General features: G+C 39.2%; 1 protein-coding gene across 4 annotated transcripts in view; it reads right to left on the bottom strand.

Annotated features, from left to right (window-relative positions):
* Nucleotides 1-19,071, bottom strand: part of NWD2 (NACHT and WD repeat domain containing 2) — a 208,408-nt gene continuing 189,337 nt past the window's right edge. For all 4 annotated transcript variants that reach the window (XM_012475003.2, XM_012475004.2, XM_012475005.2 and 1 more), the window contains 4 exons: nucleotides 18,332-18,535; nucleotides 15,163-15,307; nucleotides 10,050-10,639; nucleotides 1-6,230 (listed from right to left, as the gene is read on the bottom strand). In XM_012475003.2, the coding sequence (XP_012330426.2) occupies nucleotides 2,298-6,230; nucleotides 10,050-10,639; nucleotides 15,163-15,307; nucleotides 18,332-18,535 (4,872 nt within the window). In that variant the 3' untranslated portion in view covers nucleotides 1-2,297. The remainder of the gene's footprint in view (nucleotides 6,231-10,049; nucleotides 10,640-15,162; nucleotides 15,308-18,331; nucleotides 18,536-19,071) is intronic.

Genomic DNA, 19,071 nt, shown 5'->3' with positions numbered 1-19,071 from the left:
TGCCAAAAATGGGGGAGAAAAACAAACAGCACGCCAATCTAAGTAGTTTATCTTTTATTCATACAAATAATACATACACAAGACTGTATATTGTTTGAAGACTGAAATAATTTTCTAGTGTAACAACTCCGTAACAAAATTTAACTAAATGTAACACTTATGAAAATATAAATCTCTGATTGGGTAATTCTTCCCAACAATACAAAGTTTACATAAAAACATTCAATATGAGCTATCAGTTGCAAACGAGTTAGGAAAAATCATTCAAGTCACTTGTATACTCTATTGGCTTTTACACAAAACATTCACATACTACATTTAATCCATCTGGGCATTTAATTCTTAGAAATGTGTGGCATGAAGGTTCAACTGATAATGACAGGAATGAGAATGTGTTGTCTAAAGAGCTCAAAAGCACAGACTCATATAATCAATTCCAGGTGCTCTGTATATGTGAGTAGCCTTCTCTGGGCTACCACCTCCCTGGCTAGTAGCTAAACCAGAAGTAACATACTAAAAAAAGTCTTTCACTATGGAGCTGGGTATTTTTTATCTGAATCACATCTTTGAATGCTTACGTGTTAAACTGCTTACCAAAGGGAAATATCATTGACTTGGGTTCTCTATGGGTTAGATCAGTTTATTTTTCCCATTAGCATCAATAATCACGATGTTGCTGAAGTTTTTATTACACTGCTTCCCAGTGTCCCTATGAGGGCTATAGCAGAAACTATCACTACCTTTTTTTTGCACGTCACAAAAACAACACACTGATGAGGTTAAAGACCTGTCTAGGAATACACAATGAGTTTATGGCAGAGCAGGCCCTAAAGCAAATCAGTTCCTTGTTCATTATTCTAGTAAAGTGTTATGTCTCCACTTTCTAAGAAAACTAAACTAAAGCAAAACTGCGGATACCTTTTGAAAAGTTATCCAAGGACGTGCCATGAGGAGGATATGGAAGAAAGAACTATCACCTTCACCTTTTGAGATGTCATGTTTTCTTTTAAACAGGTGAAGTAGTTTTAAAAAATATTTAATACCGTTTCACAGCTTCTGCTGTGAAATGGATAAGACTATAAAAGGCTCAGAAGAGTCCTCAATCAGGAAGAGTAACAGAAAAAGAAGTATACAGACGGTGTGTAGAAGTAAGAAAGTGATTACAAACAAGGACAATAAAGAACCTTTGGACACCCTTAAGGTTTATGGAATATTTTAGCACAAAGACAGGCATATTCAGTTTGTCCCAGAGTATTTGGTCATCTATCTGCATCTTACACTGGAAAGAGAAAGAATGTGAGTAAGGCAAATGTCATCAGTATCTCGGAGATGGCATGTTGAGAAAGCTTGCTTTCTATTAAGATCGACTGCCAGAATTTAGGGAATAATTTATGCTTCCATACAACTGACCAAATAGTACAGACTTTTGTTAGTAGAACGATAGAAATGGACAGGTGTTTTGACCAGATTTGTAATGCCCTTCCTGTAATTCTTCTTTACACCCAGCACAAATGTGCATTTCAAAAAGATGCAAAAAGATTGTTGTTTCTTAGTAAATGTGTTCTTTTGCAAACCAGGAAAGAAATAGTTTAAAAATCGTGTACTCTGTTATACAGAAACCCTTGCATGCAACTGTTGCAACTGTATTTTAATAAAGACTGACTCTCCTTGTTCAGTAGCCCTATGATAGTGGTAGTTAGTTCTTGTCCCAGTCCAGTCCACATGCTCACATTTCAGGTCAGATCTCTTGGGAGACTGGGAATACACTTAGGTATTTTTGTTACATAATTTTGCACCTTTAGACCATTCACTGCAGACTGGGTGTACACAGTTGTCAGGATTGTAAAATGTAAAAAGATTAAGGCTGTGTTTACTTATCACACAATCATTTGAAGTCAAGCAGCTCTTTGTCTTCATGATTTCAACTGATTTTTGTAGAACTAATTCTCGTTCCAATGATCTGCATATAACTGTAGGCTCTCTCATCTTAACCAATGGGATGAATTATGCTGCCTCACCACACAGCTAATTTAAAAACTTTTAGACTCTACCTTTCAGATGAAGTAACCTTTTAAATACTACTACTAGAAAGTCTGACATTCCTGGATACGCTTTGAGAAAAAGACTGCACCCCAAACCAGCCTCCTACTTGTCCATTTCATGAACATCTTAATAAAACACTGGAATTCCAGCGTTGCTCCTGTCTTTTAAGAAATGAATAGTTTATCATTTGGGGCACATTGTTTTTTTCTTCTCTATGTAAATCATATATTTCTGCTTAGCTGGAACACATTTTGTCAGTTATCAGGGGCATAGCTGTGGCCCCTGGCTTCTAGGGCCGAGCACACTCGCTCATAACAAGAGTTGTGTTTCTTGGTGGGTGTTGCTTCATTGGACTCAGTAGAGTCGCTAACTGTGATGGGGCTGTCTCTTGCAAAGACCTCAGTGGATTCTCTCCATAAGCAATCCACAGATATTTTAAAACAATAACTGTTACACTTTGGCCTGGAGGTGTGTGTTGCGTTGTTGAAAATCTGTCTGCTATTTGAAGTGGCAATTTTAATTTTCAGTGCAGCATCGACGCGGTCTACTACTGTGTATATCCCTATACTCCCATCATCAAATCCCACAATGATGTTCAGGTGCCTCTGAGAGAGTGCAAGGAAAGTTGGTGTTTTGTAAAGGGAACAAGCACCGATATTTTTGCCATCTGCCAGTCTCATTACAATTAAACTGAATATTGCACCATTTTCATCCTCCTCCTCCCCATTTCGGAAACAAATGTATACCAGGTAGCGACCATCTCGAGACAACCTCTGCCGCCAGATGATCCCAGAGGCGTGAACCACCCGCAATTTACCACTGTGTAAATCTAGCACGTTGATGTTTTCATCTCCCCTGGATATAATGCCTAGTTTTCCATTGGGAGAAATTTCAAAATCCTCCAGATTTTTCAGGAAGTTGTTTGGAAGTTGCACGCGCCGACAGATCACTTCATCCGTTAGACTCCAGATGTTCACAGTCTCAGCCGATGTGATAAACACGATGATGTCTGGACAGTCAGGGATTAATTTAAAATTCACGATGGTGGTCCCATCTTCACAGCAAAATTTCTTGGTGATACTTCCTGTCCAAAGACTGACTGCCAATACCTTGCTTTTAGTCATTCCCACCACGAAGGTATTTGCGGAGGTAATAAAGGCATTCTGCAAAGTGGTCAGAATGTTGCAGACCCTGTGGCCTGTGGCAAGCCGCCAAACCCTGGAGGCATTTTCCTCACAGAGCGAGACCACAAACTGGTCATTGTGTGTAATCAGCAGCTGAGATATTCTCTGCCCATTAATTCGAAAAAGGTTTTCACCACTGTTGGTGTGCCAGACGTACTGGCTGCTTTTGTCATCTGATGTCACCATTATATCTCCAGTGGATGTTAACACACAGTGTTCAACTATTCCTTCATGCTTGAATACTGCTTCGATGAAGCCACTGCTGAAGTTCCACTTATGAACACAATCAGATCCATCCAGGGAGTAAATGATTTCCCCTCTAGCAGGCAACAACAAACTTTGGATGGGTTTTCCAGTCTTATCTATGTTGGACATAGCTGTGATTATATCTATGTCCCAAATGGAAAGAACACCACTGGTTGATAAAGACAGTAGCATATTGTGGTGACTGGATTTCACTAACTTAACAATGGAACCTGAGATTTCCTGCAAGCTCGCCATACACTGTCCTGTGTCCCGCCTCCAAAAAAACACAGCTGAGGTATTTTCCATGGTGGCGATGATGCAGTCTCCATTTTTAGACAGCACGGCAGATATAAAGCGATCATTGTGCTTGGCTCTGAACTTTTCAGCCACCTTCCACAGACCAGTATCTAAGAGCTCAATGCTGAGGGCTTTACAGATCAGAACTGCACTTTGGTCTTCTGAAAGTTCAATGCTGACCACCTCGCTGTCTTCTCTTCGGCAATCAAAGTCATCAGTCAGCTGGGGGCTGGAGATGTCCTCAGTATTCCAAACAGAAAGACTTCCTTCACTGTCTACCATGACCATTTCTTGAGCCGTGTCCAAGATAAGAAGAAACTTCACAAATCCACCTGAAAATTCTGATGTCACTGTACATAACTTTTCTCCACTCCCTAAATGAAATATGGTGGTTGTGTTCAGGTATTGGCCACAGAAAGCATACAGACCATCCAGAGAGCACTGGACGCATGTCACTTCGTACCAGCAGTGGAACTGGTAAAGCGGCCATCCGTACAGCAGATCGATGACAGTGACATCTTTGCTGGCTTCGAGCCATGCAAGGGCGTGGTTGGCGGACAGCGTAAAACCATTGATGTAGGTGGTGCTGCTTCCATGCTTGGTCCCCTTGATTTCTACTTCGGACAGGAGACAAGAATTGACATTGTCATAAATCAACAAGGTGTTATTGGTTGTAGCCACCACAAGGTACTTTTCATCGCTGGTGAGTTTCATGCCCAGGATGACAGACTGGGCTGTGGTGATTTGCCTGAGTAGCTGTCGAGTCTCTACATCCCAGGTGCTGATGGAACCATTTTCTAAAGCTGTGAGGACAGTACTAGGGTTACAGGTGGGCAGGATCTCTGTGACATGTAGGTGACTGGATGATAAGGGGAGACGCTCTGGGCTGTATGTCACATCCATGGATGAATGCAATGGTACAATGGAGCAATATTTGGGCCCGTCTTTGTCACACTCTAAAAGAAGATGTCTAAGTTTGGGCAGGGAGCTTACAACAGGCAGCAGTCTTTGCTGAAGCTCTGCAGAAAGGGAGCCAGGAAATGCAATGACCTTGTTTTTGATGCTGCGGAGGGTGCTGGCCAGGAACTTCAGCTCCTTCTCTTGCGAGTAGTTGTAAGCCAGCTCGATGTCTGAAAGCACTTTATCAAACTGGCCAATTTTGATCATGGTATAAAGCCAGCTGAAGTTCATGATGATGCCATAAAGCAGGTCATCGGTTTTCCCACACCTCGTCAAGTGGTGCAAAAGCTCAGACATTTTCCGATGATTGACGAAAAAGATGTCAGGTTCCAGCGGATTACACTGGAAAACCCAGGGCTGGTCTGGAGCCTGCCTGTCAAAGGAAGCCTGTTCCATGAAGTGCTTTTCTTCCTCCAGCAAGCTTCTGCTCTCCAAGTCAAGGCAGCCATTCAAGTAGGGGTCCTCGAGGCAGAAAGTTTTCCTCCTGCCCCCTGACCAGACTCCCAGGAAATAATCTGCTAGGATGGTGTGCATTTCACGCAGGTCATTGTCATCCTGCAGATATAGCTTCTGGGCTATGAGCTGCAGGTGTCTGTTGGCCCAGACCAGGAGTGTGACATTTTTCACGTGTCTTTCTATTAAGTATCCACTGAGACCCTCCTTGAGCCTTGCAATAAATAAATAAGGTACTCTCAGGGGATTGCTGGGTCTGGTGTTTTCATTCAGCTCACTCATTACACTGTTGTCTAGGGCTAACACATCCTCCAGTTCCATTTCACTCAGACCCATTTTGGCCATGGTGATGTAACCAAGAGCCCTAGAGACCAGTTTCTGACCACACTTCTTCTCCAAGGACCAGAATAACTGCTCTATACTTTCATGAACGGTGACGGAGAGGGAGGATTCATCCACATCTTTGTGAGATCTCCAATGTCTCACCTCCCTGAAGGTCAGGTTCACAAACATTGGCAGTGTGCACTTGGAGAATGCATTGTTCACATAAATCTGCTGGCCTGATGTGACCTTCCTCTTGACGCGTAGCAGCTGGTGTTTGAGAACCTGGCTGCACATCTTCCTGTCTCGGGGAATCAGCTCGATGTAGTTGTCTTCTTCATGGATAAGGCACCTTAGTTTCTGCAGGATCCCGTGTTTGTTGGGCAGCGTGGAAAGGACTATCCTGACAAAGCGGGGCAGGTGAGCTGGGAGCCACCAGAGCTTCCTGGCATCATCGTTCTCTGAGAGCTGCTCTAGCGCATCAAATATTATGACTAGAGGTCTCTGCAGTGAAGACTCATTCAGAAGATTTATAAATAAGTCACAGAGGTCATGGATCTTCTTAGGGTAGCTTTGAACCAGACACCGGTAGTTAACTGCCAATTGTTCACAAACACTTAGAAGGAGAGTCCTAAGGTCAGAACTCATGTCTGTTGTTCCTAGAAATCTCACGATGACTACTGGGTCAGATTCTGGTCCTGTGTCCTCATGTAGCCAGCCATAAGCCTGAAACACAAAAGTGGAGTTTAGAATGGTTATGGGTATTCACATGGTTATATGTGATAACATTGCCTCTCTCCAGAGCTCAGAATCTGGTCACCCTTACGATGCAGAAAATAGCCTAGGACCAAAAATTGGAAAAACCTTTTGAGAAGGCCAAAGAACTGCCACAAAGCTTGTGCACTAAAATCTACAGGCGAGACCCTCAGGATTACCCTTACTGAATGTACTAAAGTAGTATTTTTCACTCATAAGGCAATATTTAGCTTGTATTCTGAAAGATACAAAGTGTTTCATGAATTATAAATCTAAATATCTAGTATGGTCAACTCCTGGAGCAGCTGTTGGCACACAGTAGGTCCTTAGTAAGTGTTTAATGAATGGATTAAGTAATGATTTACATATTATATCAAGTTAAATATTTGTATTAATTGAGAGCATATAATGCCATATATGGCTGACCAAATTTCCAATTAATTAGAAAGCAATAAAAGCATTCAATACTGAAATTACAGTGAATATAATCTTGTACGATTTAGAGATAATTTTATGGTGTTATAGGGTCATAATTTTGATTATTATTTATCTGTTACAAAATCCACATAATGGTGGTTTAAAGAGCTTTGTTAAACGTTGTGCTTTGTAACAGATAGTTGATTTTATATACATGCAGCCATCAGTCCTCACATTATGTCTCTGAAGGGCAGATGAGATTATAGTATCACTTAACAGGAGAGGAAACTGAGGTACAAGCTGGATAAATGATTGCTCAGAGTTAAATGGTCACCGAGAGACAAAGCTGGAGTAGAAGTCATACCCGACCTTTCATTGTTTCATTTCTTAAAAGACACTGTGGAGTTAAAGGATAGAATATGTGAGGAGCCCACTGAGTTGAATCTTTCCATTTTCAAAGGTCAGGATAAGAAGAAACATACCCAAGGCATAAAATACTCCAATGAGTATTTTTAGGAAAATAAAGTCTTTCAGTTATCCTTGGAATTTACCAAGGATATGCCTTAGATAAGGAAAAGTGATTTTGCACATTCGGAGGTAAGTTTGTGAACTTTGGTTCCTCAAGAGAGATAGTTCAGGTTAAGGCATGAATGAGATTAGAAAGATTTATGGATGTCAGTTTTAAAAGGCGCTATTAAGGAAAATTAACATTTGGTTGCTGTTGTTTAGCCTCAACCTTTGAAGTTGATTTCAAGGAAGATAATCTTGTCATTGGACAACCATCCTTTGGTGGTAAATCTGAAAACACTGTTTGTTTCCACAATGATTGCTTATGACAATGACATGCATCCTCCTCCCTCCTCTCAGTCACATGATGCTGAACATGTGATGTCTGTAGAGAGCAGCCCTATCATCACAAGTTCATGCTCATGAAAATGTTGAGTGACACATGAGATAAAAATGAGATATCTATCTGCATCCTCAAAGGGACATGAGGTCACAGGAGAGTACAGGTTGTTGTTGATGGTGAGTCAGACATTCTCCGGGAGAAGGTAAGTGAAGTGCAGGCAGGGGACCTAAAAAGAGGCACAGTTTCTTGGGGGACCTGACTCCTGGATAGTCAATAAACAAACTCAGGCTATTGGACAAAATATCTAGAAGAGCAAGAGCTCAGAAAGCCATTCCTTAAACTGACCAACTCTGGACAGTTACCATGCTCTGCCCCACTGGGACTGCTTATCTGTGCAGGGAATCAGCACATCCCACAAAAGTCCTGACCTCTTGTGCTAGAGCATGTGGAGACGCATCCCAGAACCTTTGACTTAGTCAAATTGAACGATATTTGTTTCCTCTACCGCCCTTTTGCTTCTTTCCTCCACAAGGAAAAGGGCCCTAGAGTGAGTGCAAAATGGCATATGTGAAGGTTCACTCCTTTGGTTTCAGTTCTCATGTGCCCCTGGTATTACTATCTTGCTTACTTGGAATAATTCTAAAGTTTGAAGATACACATACAAATTAGTGTTCAAAGGGACACAAACACATGCATACACAATTTATTCAGATGCCCAATGTAGACCCTAAATGCAAGCCTGCTACTTCATCTGGTGCTTAATTAAAGAAAGAGCTATGTCTTCTAACGAAAGCAGAAAACCCAGCTAGGCTTCACATACTGAGGAAGAGCAAATTAGACTTCGTAAGGACTTTTCAAAGGTAAGTGGAATATACCTGGTTTTGCCTATGGGCTTACTTTGGAACCTAATTCTCACAAATGGTGTAATGTACCTGTCTCTGTTCTTGCCCTCAAGAGGACCAATTTGAGATTATGTAGCACATGACAGGTTATGAGAATATTCATGAAGTTAAAGAAAGTTCTCTTCTTAAGAGAGTAACCATGGGAAGAACAACACAAAGCTTCAGAAATAACACCAGAATAAAATAAACCACCACACTTCGACACTAAGGGAAGAGGAGGTTAAACAAATGGAATTAATTTCATCCTGTTTAGGCTGAAGAGCCAACTCAGCAGATACCACATTCCAAAGTGAGATTCCAGCCCATCGTGCAGGACTTGAAAGGGAGGTTCTGAAAACCAGTTTTGCTACTATTAGTGGATTACCCACCTCTAGCCTGAAAAAGGAGACTGGAGAGGCAGAGAAAAACGGTGGGAATCAGGGTGCTGTGGGTTGTATCTCTCACCATACCCTCCCTAGAAGGAGATTAGAGAGATGCCTGTCTTTCACTTCTAGTCAAGTTGAAGGGACTTTAGTGGACCACTTATAGAATGCCCCTACAGCTTGGGGATGCAGGCACCTGGTACTTGGTGACATCTGGGATCCATGAAGGCTGAATGACTGAGGCTGGCTAGCTGCTGTGATGGAGAAGTGAGATAGAGCTTCAGGGCTGGGACTGGCCTGGAGGTCTAGAGTTCCTTAGGACAAAACAATACCTGAGTGTTTCTCATGTATTACATGTGGATGGTAGGCTAGAGTGAGCTAACAAGGGTTTCTGTTTGTTTTTTTTCCCAGGTCCTATCTAATCAGTGTGCTGGGCTGTAGAGAGGAAGCGCATTGCTGGATGTCTAGGAGCTGAGGAAGTAACCAGCTAAAAAAAAGATGCATTCCCCTGTGTCTATGCAACTGTAGGTAGGAGATGCTCAAGGAAGACAGGGCAGAGGTACAGCGGGGGAAGGACCTCCAAGAAGCCATGAAAAGACCTCCAAAGAGATGGGAAGCAGCTTTCAACATGTGCTAAGACCAGAGAGTTCACAGCCCAGTTCAGAACAGTACTAGTTAATATAAAAACTTTCTGGCCACCTTACCTGTCCTATATGCCCTATACTGTAACTTTACAGGAATCATAAATGTCGTTGGGATTAGGAAAGGAGAGAAAGAAGCGCCATGTGGAGAAAGAAAGAAGATCCCCATTTCCCATTGTATGTGCCTCATTTATGAGAGGCCCCAGATGGGGAAGAAAAATGTAGACTGATATTTTCATTTTTACCTTACAGTGGTCATACTAATGACTTAACTGAGACTGATTTAGCAGACAGAAGAGACCAGAGGGGCTTGTCTTTGTCTGAAAGGGATGAGAACAGTTATTGAGACTGGCCTAGGTTTTCATCCAAATGGGGTCAGGGATAGGAACTAGCCCACAACATGAGTCTGAACAGAGAGAAAAAGTGAATTTGCTTCCAGTTGTACTCCACGAGTTTTGCTCTCTCAATATAACTGTTATACCAGCAAAAAGAAAAGCAAAAAAGACCAATTATAATTCACATAGTAAACACAGAAAGTAGAAATAAATTTGATTAATTTACCATTTTCCAAAAGTAAAAATTTTTACAAATATCCATGGGAAAGAATAAGCTTTTACCTTCTTTGCTACTTCAGCAAGCAGAAGGGTCTTCCCAGTGCATGGTCCACCATATATAATAAGAGGGTTGATGTGCCCAGTTTTGCTTGGAAGAATGTAGTTATGCACTATGTTGAGAGATTCACATTTGTACTCATAGAATGAGGCATATGTTTTACATAATGATGAATGTTGAAGGATTTCGTCATAGAGTGTATCAGTTTCAGTGTCAAAATTCTGTTGTACTGTTGCCTGAATTATGTCAATCATGTCCTCATAAAATTGTTTGCCAAGTCCTTCGATGTAATGATTTTCTATTTCTTGGGAGTAGCCTAGTTTCATGTCACAATGAGTAACAGATGTGTACACTCTCAGATTAGATGATGCAACAATAGTAGGAATAAATTCATCCCTGAGTTTTATCAGCTTCTCTTGGGCTTCTGGGTCCCGAATAATCCTTGGTTCTGTTCCAGTTATATCCATGTATTTTCCCATCTCTGGGATTTTCACAAACCGCTCAATGTTAGCAATTTTCCTAATGTAGCAAACACATTTCTTTAGAAATGCTGGAGTTTGTTTTCCCAGAGCAAAGTCAAACTCATCCTCTATAGCTGAAAGAAAATATAACAAGGAATTTATTGCTTAGAACAAGCAACACAACCACATTCTTAGTAGTCAACACTTAGTTATTAATGTTAGATTATTTTGATTATGGTTTGTAGCAGAGTAATCTTTAGAATAATTTCTTGATTTCTTGTCTTTTTCTAACCAGCCAGCAACCCAGAAGAATAGGTTTTATATAAAATTGTCTAATTTTCTCCCCAAGTTTAGGAAGAGGCTGGATATGAGCATAATAAAGAAAGCATATCAAATTTATAGTAGATATTTCTAATATGTATGATTTTCAATTGCTGCTCAGTTTCCCTCTCAGAATTCAGAGGCTCTAAGAGGGACTCATTTGGGCCAGGGAAGGAAGAAAAGGAGGAAGCCGAAGGATGTAGCTAGTTAACTGTTCCTTGTCAGCGTGTTCTTGACAAAGTGACTTCACCATTTTGTTTGAGGTGTATTGAGTCCTAATCAGATATGATCAAATATCAATACAAAAGCACTTTTAAGGCAAAATATAATCATATTCTGATGACTGATCAATCTGGGTGATCTATGTCACTGTTATGATATCCATCAGAACAAGCACAGAAAAGTGACTTACTAACTTCATTTCCTCTAACATATACCATATTATGGCTTACAATACATATGGTTGGACACAAGTAAATATACATTATAAATCACTTGAGTCCCCATAAGAAAATTTTAAACTGGATCAGTAGTAATGAAAACATCATTGTGCAGAGAAAAATTAAAAATATGTAAAATAAACAAATGGAAATGAATTATAAAGAAAGCAGTCTTAAAATTGGCTGATCTTCCTTTCTTCCTCCTTTTCCATCCCTTTCCTTCATCTAATAGCTCTTCATTGAACACCTTATGTATTCTAGGCATGCTGACAGTTGCTTAGGATACAATGACAAGAGAAAACAGAACATTGAGAAAAATAATCCATTATGGAGCCCTATAAATGGAATGTTTGTGTCTCCCAGAAATTTATATATTGAAACCTAATCCCCAGTATGACAGTATTAGAAGGTGGGGTGTTTGGGTGATTAGGTCATGAGGGCAGAGCCTTTATGACTGAAAGTCATGTTCATATAAAACAGATCTCAGAGAGTTCCCTTGCCTCTCCCGCCTTATGAGGACACAGCAAGATGACAGCCATCTGTGTGCAGGAAGGTGGTCCTCATCAAACATGGAATCTGCAGGTGCTTTAATCTCAGATTGTGAATTTCTATCAGGGAAGTTCTGAATACACAGGGCTGGTCTGGCCATAAATTGAAAAAAATTATATGCTGGCCATAACTCCACTGTCAAGCAAAATCTAGAATATATGCACATATATTCTATAATGTAACTGTTAAGAAGGTGAGAATTTTATTTAAAAATGGTGCCTTTAAGTGGAACTCTTGTGATAATATTTTTTCAGTAATGAGAGCTTTTTGAAGGAAATTTTCCAAAAATGAAAAAGATACGTTCATAGCTGCCAGTGTCTAGTAAGCTGTGTCATGAGCATCAGTACATTTTACAAAGCATTTTAATTGAGCAAGCTGGTTAAGGAAGCCAGTTAAAGGAGCTTATAAACATATGTCTACTCTACTTTTTAAGGAAGAGTAAGAACTTGTTATAATGTAGATAAGGGAAGATGCCAGAAATCTAGACATCGTGAGCCACTACCGAAAGCAGCCTCGGGCCCATCTCTTTTCTAGTCATCTGTGTAAAATACTAGCAGGCTGGATCAGCAGCTTGCTACATTCTGAGAGTATCATGAAGAGAAAGGAAGCGGTCAAACTGTAGTATCTATATATAATGCATTATAATCAGAGATACGCCCTGCCACCTTTGACTCCCAGAAAACAACTCAACTATAACTTGACATTGTTATCACATTTATGGAAAGAGTGTATCAAGCAGAAGTGTTGATCATAAATGGAGCAAAAAAAAAAAAAAAAAAAACAAATAAACCAGTTTGGCAGAGCCCATCTAACCTTGGCTCAGCAGGGGCAAATGCTGTACACAGAATGCCTGGTATGGTATAGACTTAAATATCCCCGAATAAATGAGAGCTGTGATACAAAGGCAACTCTACAAAGTTATTTTTAGAGGCAAAGTGCATGCTTTGCCTCTAAAAATTGATTTTTAGGGGACTTCTATTGATTTTAGGGGACTTACTGATTTTAGGGGACTACGATTTTAGGGGACTTGTATTCATAATTTCTGATGCCTATCTATAAATATCATAAACTTTAGAATTTTAGGACATTATTAGAATATCATATTTATTTTCTGTTTTTGCATGCTCCTTAATGTCCTGAAATTTAACCAGTGACAGCACCCAATGAAGGTAATGGTAGAAACAGATTTCCAGTCCTGATAACTATCATCCATGAGTTATCATCTATGAACTATCATCCATGAGGAAATTTTCAACCCAAATGAAAAAGATCATTCATGAGAAATTAACTTCTTTAAGATTCCCAAGGCCCTGAGTTTTGATGTTCTCAGAAGGGCACCATTTTAGAGTCTAATTTATTTCTCTTCCTCTCCTGTTGTTTAAAAAGGGGAAAAATTACATTAAAACATAAATCGTACACCTTTAACGGGTTCTATCCAGTATTCTTATTTCAAGATTTCTAAAAATATAATATATACTATATCCAGTTGAGTTGGCAAGTCAGCAATTTTGATTATGCAGACATGATCCTAAAAGGAGTTTGAAATGTAAAGCAAATCAAATTGTCATGAGGATGTATCTCTTTAGGAGATCCCCAAGCAGAAAACAGTCCACTTGCAGCAGCTGACATGAAATTCCTCATCTTCACATGGCTATCCATGTGGACACAATTCTTCACTATGGGGACAGCTAGGGCAAGTGTTTGCTACTGAAATAACGAACACTTAAGCTGTGTGATTGCAAATAAGAGGATGCCTTCCCCAAACTGGTGTCTTTTGCATAAATCATAGGAAAGCTTCACTGGTAACTTTTTTCTAAAACAGCTCTTAATGGAACAGGGATGTTCTGTCTTTGATAAAGATGAAGAGCCAGAGCCTCAAAGACAGATCTAAAGGTTCCAAAGAAACAAGGATAAACCCGAATCTATATATTCTAAATACAGTACTTATACCTGACAATTTTGGCATTTTCAGGAAGACTTTAAATAAGGCCTAATTTTAAAAAACAGCTTCTTTCTGGAATTTGTCAAAATGGTTTGTAACTTTTCTGAGGTTCACACACATGTATCCAGTAAGAATGATTACCAAGTGCCTTTTAGGTTTTCACAAATGCTTTGCCACACCATTCCAAAACCCACCTGGAAACGCAGCTATTACAGTTTTTCCCGCCATAAATTTTTACTATCAACTTTCAAAATAAATGCTACGCATCTGACTTTTACCTAGCTGTGTTTGTTCCCTGGAAACTATGACTGACGTATTCCTTCAGTTCTGTAGTTTCCTGAGCAACTTCTAATGATAAAGCTTCCTTTCCATGGTGAGAAAGGCCAACAGATGAGCCTCTGTACACAGAATACCTGGTACAGTATAGACTGAAATATACCTGAATAACTGGGTAGGTTTTTATTTTAATGTTAAATTTGAGCCTATCAAATAGCTGGGGAGGTTTTTGTTTTAATGTTAAATTAGATCCTACCAAACCCCTCAGACGGCTTCCCGTGTCACACAGAATAAGACATAAGGTTCCTGTGATGGCCTGTGCTAAACTTCTATCCTCATCTCTCTCTCCCTGTAAAAGTTAAAAGAACCAAAAAAAAAAAAAAAAAAAAAGCAAAGCTACCTTTTCTTTTTCCTGTTCCTGGAATGAGCTAATCACGTTCCTTTCTCAGAGGTCTTGAACCTGTTGCTCCCTCTGCTGGGAATTCTCTACCTTAGACACATACGGCACTGTCAGCTCTGATTTTCTTCTGTAATTCAGGTCAGAAGTCATCTTCTTTTTGCCCACCTCATCTAAATCTGGACCCCCACATCCTTTATCAGTCATTATTATCCTATGACTGTGCTTTGTTTTATTCATAAAACTTATCAATCACTTTTGATATGATCTTGTGCATTTATTTGATTACTTGGCTATCATTTATTAATATTTTCCTCCCTCTAAAAAATAAGTTGCAGGAGACCTGAGACCTTGCCTTTTTACTAAGCGTTGTCTCCCCATTGCTTGGCACATAGGAATCCAATAGGTCCATTCATATTTGCTGGATAAGCGGGTGAATGATGAATGAACAGCTCAATTGAGAAATAATGGCAGAATCTGGTCAATTCTATCCAGTGTCACTTTTGGCTTCTTTTAAAATCACATTTTCTAGAGAAGCCTTCAAGTTAAGGAAAGGCCTTTCTATGAATTAAAACAAAAGAACATTTGCTTCTCCAGAACATGGGAACATTTAGAAAAATTAAATTTCACCAGGCAGTAAATGAGATTAAATTTGCAGAGCATTAAAGGGAAGCCGTAGATGTACCTATTATTTATCTATGTCTTATTTTACTGAAGGTGTGGGAAAATTACCTGAGAACAGGTACCTCTTAGCCTGACTGTGTTTCATTTTACCCTTTTCATGCAACAGCTTTACAGCAGCCTTAAATATCTTCTTGATCTCATCTGATATCTCTTGCCATGTCTTCTCATTTTCAGCGTTGGCCGAAGGCTGCATCTATAGAAATGTAAAAGGGAGAAATCAGTCTTACAATCATCAAAGAAAAATTGTATTTAAGAACAAGAAAATTTCAATTTGAAGGCCTACTATGTGCCAATATTATGATAAATGCTTTATAGACAATGTCTAGTTTAATCCCCCCGATCACCCTGAAAGTTACAAATTATTTACATGTTGCATGTGAACTTGACTAAGTTACACAAAGGTATGATCCAAATAGGGTGTGTTTGTTGGGTTTTCTTATATACCATGATTTTCGCTTTTGAGTTTTAATACAAATGCCATAAGAAAATAATCTCTCTGGCGTCCTCCAAAGGGGAGAGAGAAAGTTAAAGGGAGGTTGTTTTAGCTTCATTTGTTTTGATGATCCACTAGGAGATAAAGTGGGAGGACAGCCTAGCAAAAAAGTAACATTTATATAATCTTGACGATAACCTTACTCGTACATTCACTTTTTCAATAATAATTTATGCAGAAATATCATGTGGGGTTTTAGGAATAATCTCAATTTCCCTAGTGGATCATAAAAAATAAATGACGAAACAATTACAGCAAATTAAATAGTAACATACGAGAAAATCCCCCAGATCATATTATAAACTGGTTTCTTGAGGTATCTGGTTCTTTGCTATCTATATTTACTCCTAGCATCTTTAACTGGGAAATGGTTTGGGTTTACCCCAGTATTCCCGCTCAGAGAAACAATATTGTTACAGATAAATACTTTCAATAATACATGTCAGGGCGAAGAAGAAAAATCAAGGATTCTGATATGATTTCGTGTTGCACAGAGAAAATGTATTATGTTGGATACCAGAATGACAAATACACAGATCACGAAAAGGAGAACCGTAGGTAACTCATGCTTGTCCTCTTGGAACTGCCTGGTACTGATTAAATCAAGGACATTCTCTTTGGCAGAGGGTTGGATGTCTATGCCTTCCTGCAGTCTCCCTAAATATTCTATGCAATGAGCAGGTCCACCCTTTCCCTCTTCCTCTTTCATTTGCTTTTAAGGAACATGTCATAGATAAACTTGGGAGCCAAGTTGGAAAGTAGATAATAATGTTTCCATCATGCTCAGGCATGATTCAGCCTCACTCCATCACTCTCCATAAGATGCATGAATATAAATGAAGTGTTTAAAATGTTACAAAGAAAAACTATGAACTTAAAATTTTAAAAGAGACTATAAATAATAGGTAGATTTTACAAAGGCCTTCCTTCCCCAGGAAACACACGCACACACAAACTTTTCACAAAATAAAAAATACAACTGTCAAATTTGAAAACTCAGTGTATGGACAGAACAAACACAGCTGAAGAAGAAACTGGTGAACTGGAAAAATGATCTGAAGTTATCTTCTGGAAAGAAGCACAGAGATAAGAAAATTGATCATGCCAATTGATCATGATTATGATCAGTTTCACATGATCAGTTTTCTTGATTTTTCTTCTTCAGCCTCACATGTACTATTCAGAGTAATTATTTGTAAGAATATTGTTTCTCTGGGTGGGAATATTGGGGTAAACCTAAATGATCATGTGAAATGATCAATTTTCATCGATTATGTGAAAGAGAATTAGAAGCCGTGGAGGACAGACTGAGATGGCCGAATACACATGTAATTAAGGAGCACAAGGAAAGAACAGAGGGAACAGAGGAAAGACATTGTTTGATGAGATGATGACTGAGAATTTTCTAGAATTAAGAGACTATATGAATTCACAGATAAGCATGACATATACCAATCAGAATAAATAGCTGCATTATAGAAAAGTGGGCAAAACAATAATATTTTCAGATAAGTAAACACAGAGAGCTTCATTAATGGTACTTTAATCAATTAATATTAAGAATTAATACATAATTATTTCATTAAATTATTGTTTAATATCAATATTAATAATTAAAAATCAATTAATGTCACTAGTAAATCTTCATTGATGGGACTTACAAATGATATACTTCAGGAGAAGGAAAATTAGCCTAGAAGGAAAGTCAGAGATGCTAAATGGAAAGGTGAGTGACAACTGATGGTTTCTTAGCTTTGAATTCAGTAAATTTTTAAAGGTGTACAATGTGATGTTTTGATATATGTATACACTGTGAAATGATTATCACAATCGAGCTAACCAACAAATCCAGTACCTCACATAATTACCTTTGTTTTGGTGGCTGGTAAGAACACTAGAGATCTACTCTCCCAGCCAATTTCAAGTTTATAATTAACTACAGTCACCATGAAAATTTGTGCCCTTTGACCAACATCTCTCCATTTCCTCTGAATTCCAGACCTCTGTAACCACAGTCTGTCACCATGAGCTCAACATTTTTAGATTGCATATATACGTGTGATCATACGGTATTTGTCTTTCTGGGGCTGGCTTAGTTCACTTAGCATAATGTCCTCCCGGTTCATCCATGTTGCTGGAAATGGTAGGGTTGCTTTCCTTTAAAAAGAGTGAATAACATCACAGTGTGTGTGTATATCAATGTTCCTTAATTTCCTTCTACATTTTCTTTATCTTTTCATTTGCTGACAGACACTTAGACTGTTTCCATATCTTGGCTATTATGAATGACTGTGCACTGAACCTGGGAGTGCGGATCTCTCTCCAAGACAGTGATTTTATTGCCTTTGGATATAGACCCAGAAGTGGGTCGTCCTATTTTTAATTTTTTGAGGAACTTCTCTGCTGTTTCCCACAGAGGCTGCCCCGGTGTACAGTCCCACCACCAGTGGACCAGGGTTCCTTTTTCTTCACATCCTCTTTAACGCCTATTATCTTTTGACTTTTTGATGGCCATCCTAACAGGTGTAAAGGGAAGTGGTATTGCGGTTTTCATTTGTGTTTCCCTGAGGATCAGTGTGGATTTAGTTGTTAAAAGGAAACTTGGGGCCCAGGGCAGAGTAATTTTCTATCTACTCTGCATTTTCTGTGCAGAACCACCCCTGGATGACGTAAACGGCTGAAAGTAAAGGACAGATCCACAGGCTGGAGGGAAAGGCGGCTTACTGCATTTCTATTGCTTCTCAGCATTTCTGACTTGGGTCTGAGGTAATAGGCTGCCGGCACTGAGTTCTCATCTCGACAGTACCACTCCTCCAGCAACTTGGTCTCCAGCTTTGCCTCTATGGCAGCATCCAAAATCATCTCAAACTCTGAGGCTTCAACTTCTCCGGGGATTCGGATATTCCCATATTTTTCACCTAATAGTCCCTGTGTATCAACAAGAAAGTTCAGTTTAGTGTATCACCAAGAAAGTTCATTTTAGCATTCGCATCACACGGTCACTGAATAAATATTAATCAATAGATAACAAGATCCTTTGCTCCATCAGTTTTCTGTTTTCATCACAGTGGACGGTTGATTTCCTAAGTAAAATTAGATCAATTATATTACAACAAATTATTCACAGGCTGAGAAATGAGACTGCATATTACATCAGATGAATTCAAAATAAAGAATTTTTGCAGCCCATTTACTTTCTCAAAGTTTACATAATACAACAAAAGCTGATCTGCTCCGAGATTCATTTGTTCATATCAAAGAAAAATGACATGCTAGACCTTAAAAATGTCAAACATGTAAAGCCTCAAACCAAAGAGCTGCTCTGTCAGGAATTGATAGCATAATTCTAAGCTTCAGATTCACACACCTACAATAAAAAGAAGTATGACATCACTGAATGTGATACTACTAGTAACCCCACTGGTAACTAAAAAAAAAAATTCAAAGTGTAAATAAGAGAGAAT

Source organism: Aotus nancymaae, unplaced genomic scaffold, assembly GCF_030222135.1.
Source record: "Aotus nancymaae isolate 86718 unplaced genomic scaffold, 86718_ANA_hifiasm-v0.15.2.pri h1tg000006l, whole genome shotgun sequence".
NCBI classification, from domain to species: Eukaryota; Metazoa; Chordata; class Mammalia; order Primates; family Aotidae; genus Aotus; species Aotus nancymaae.
Note: the sequence above shows the minus strand (reverse complement) of the source record. Positions and strands in the feature narration are given on the sequence as shown.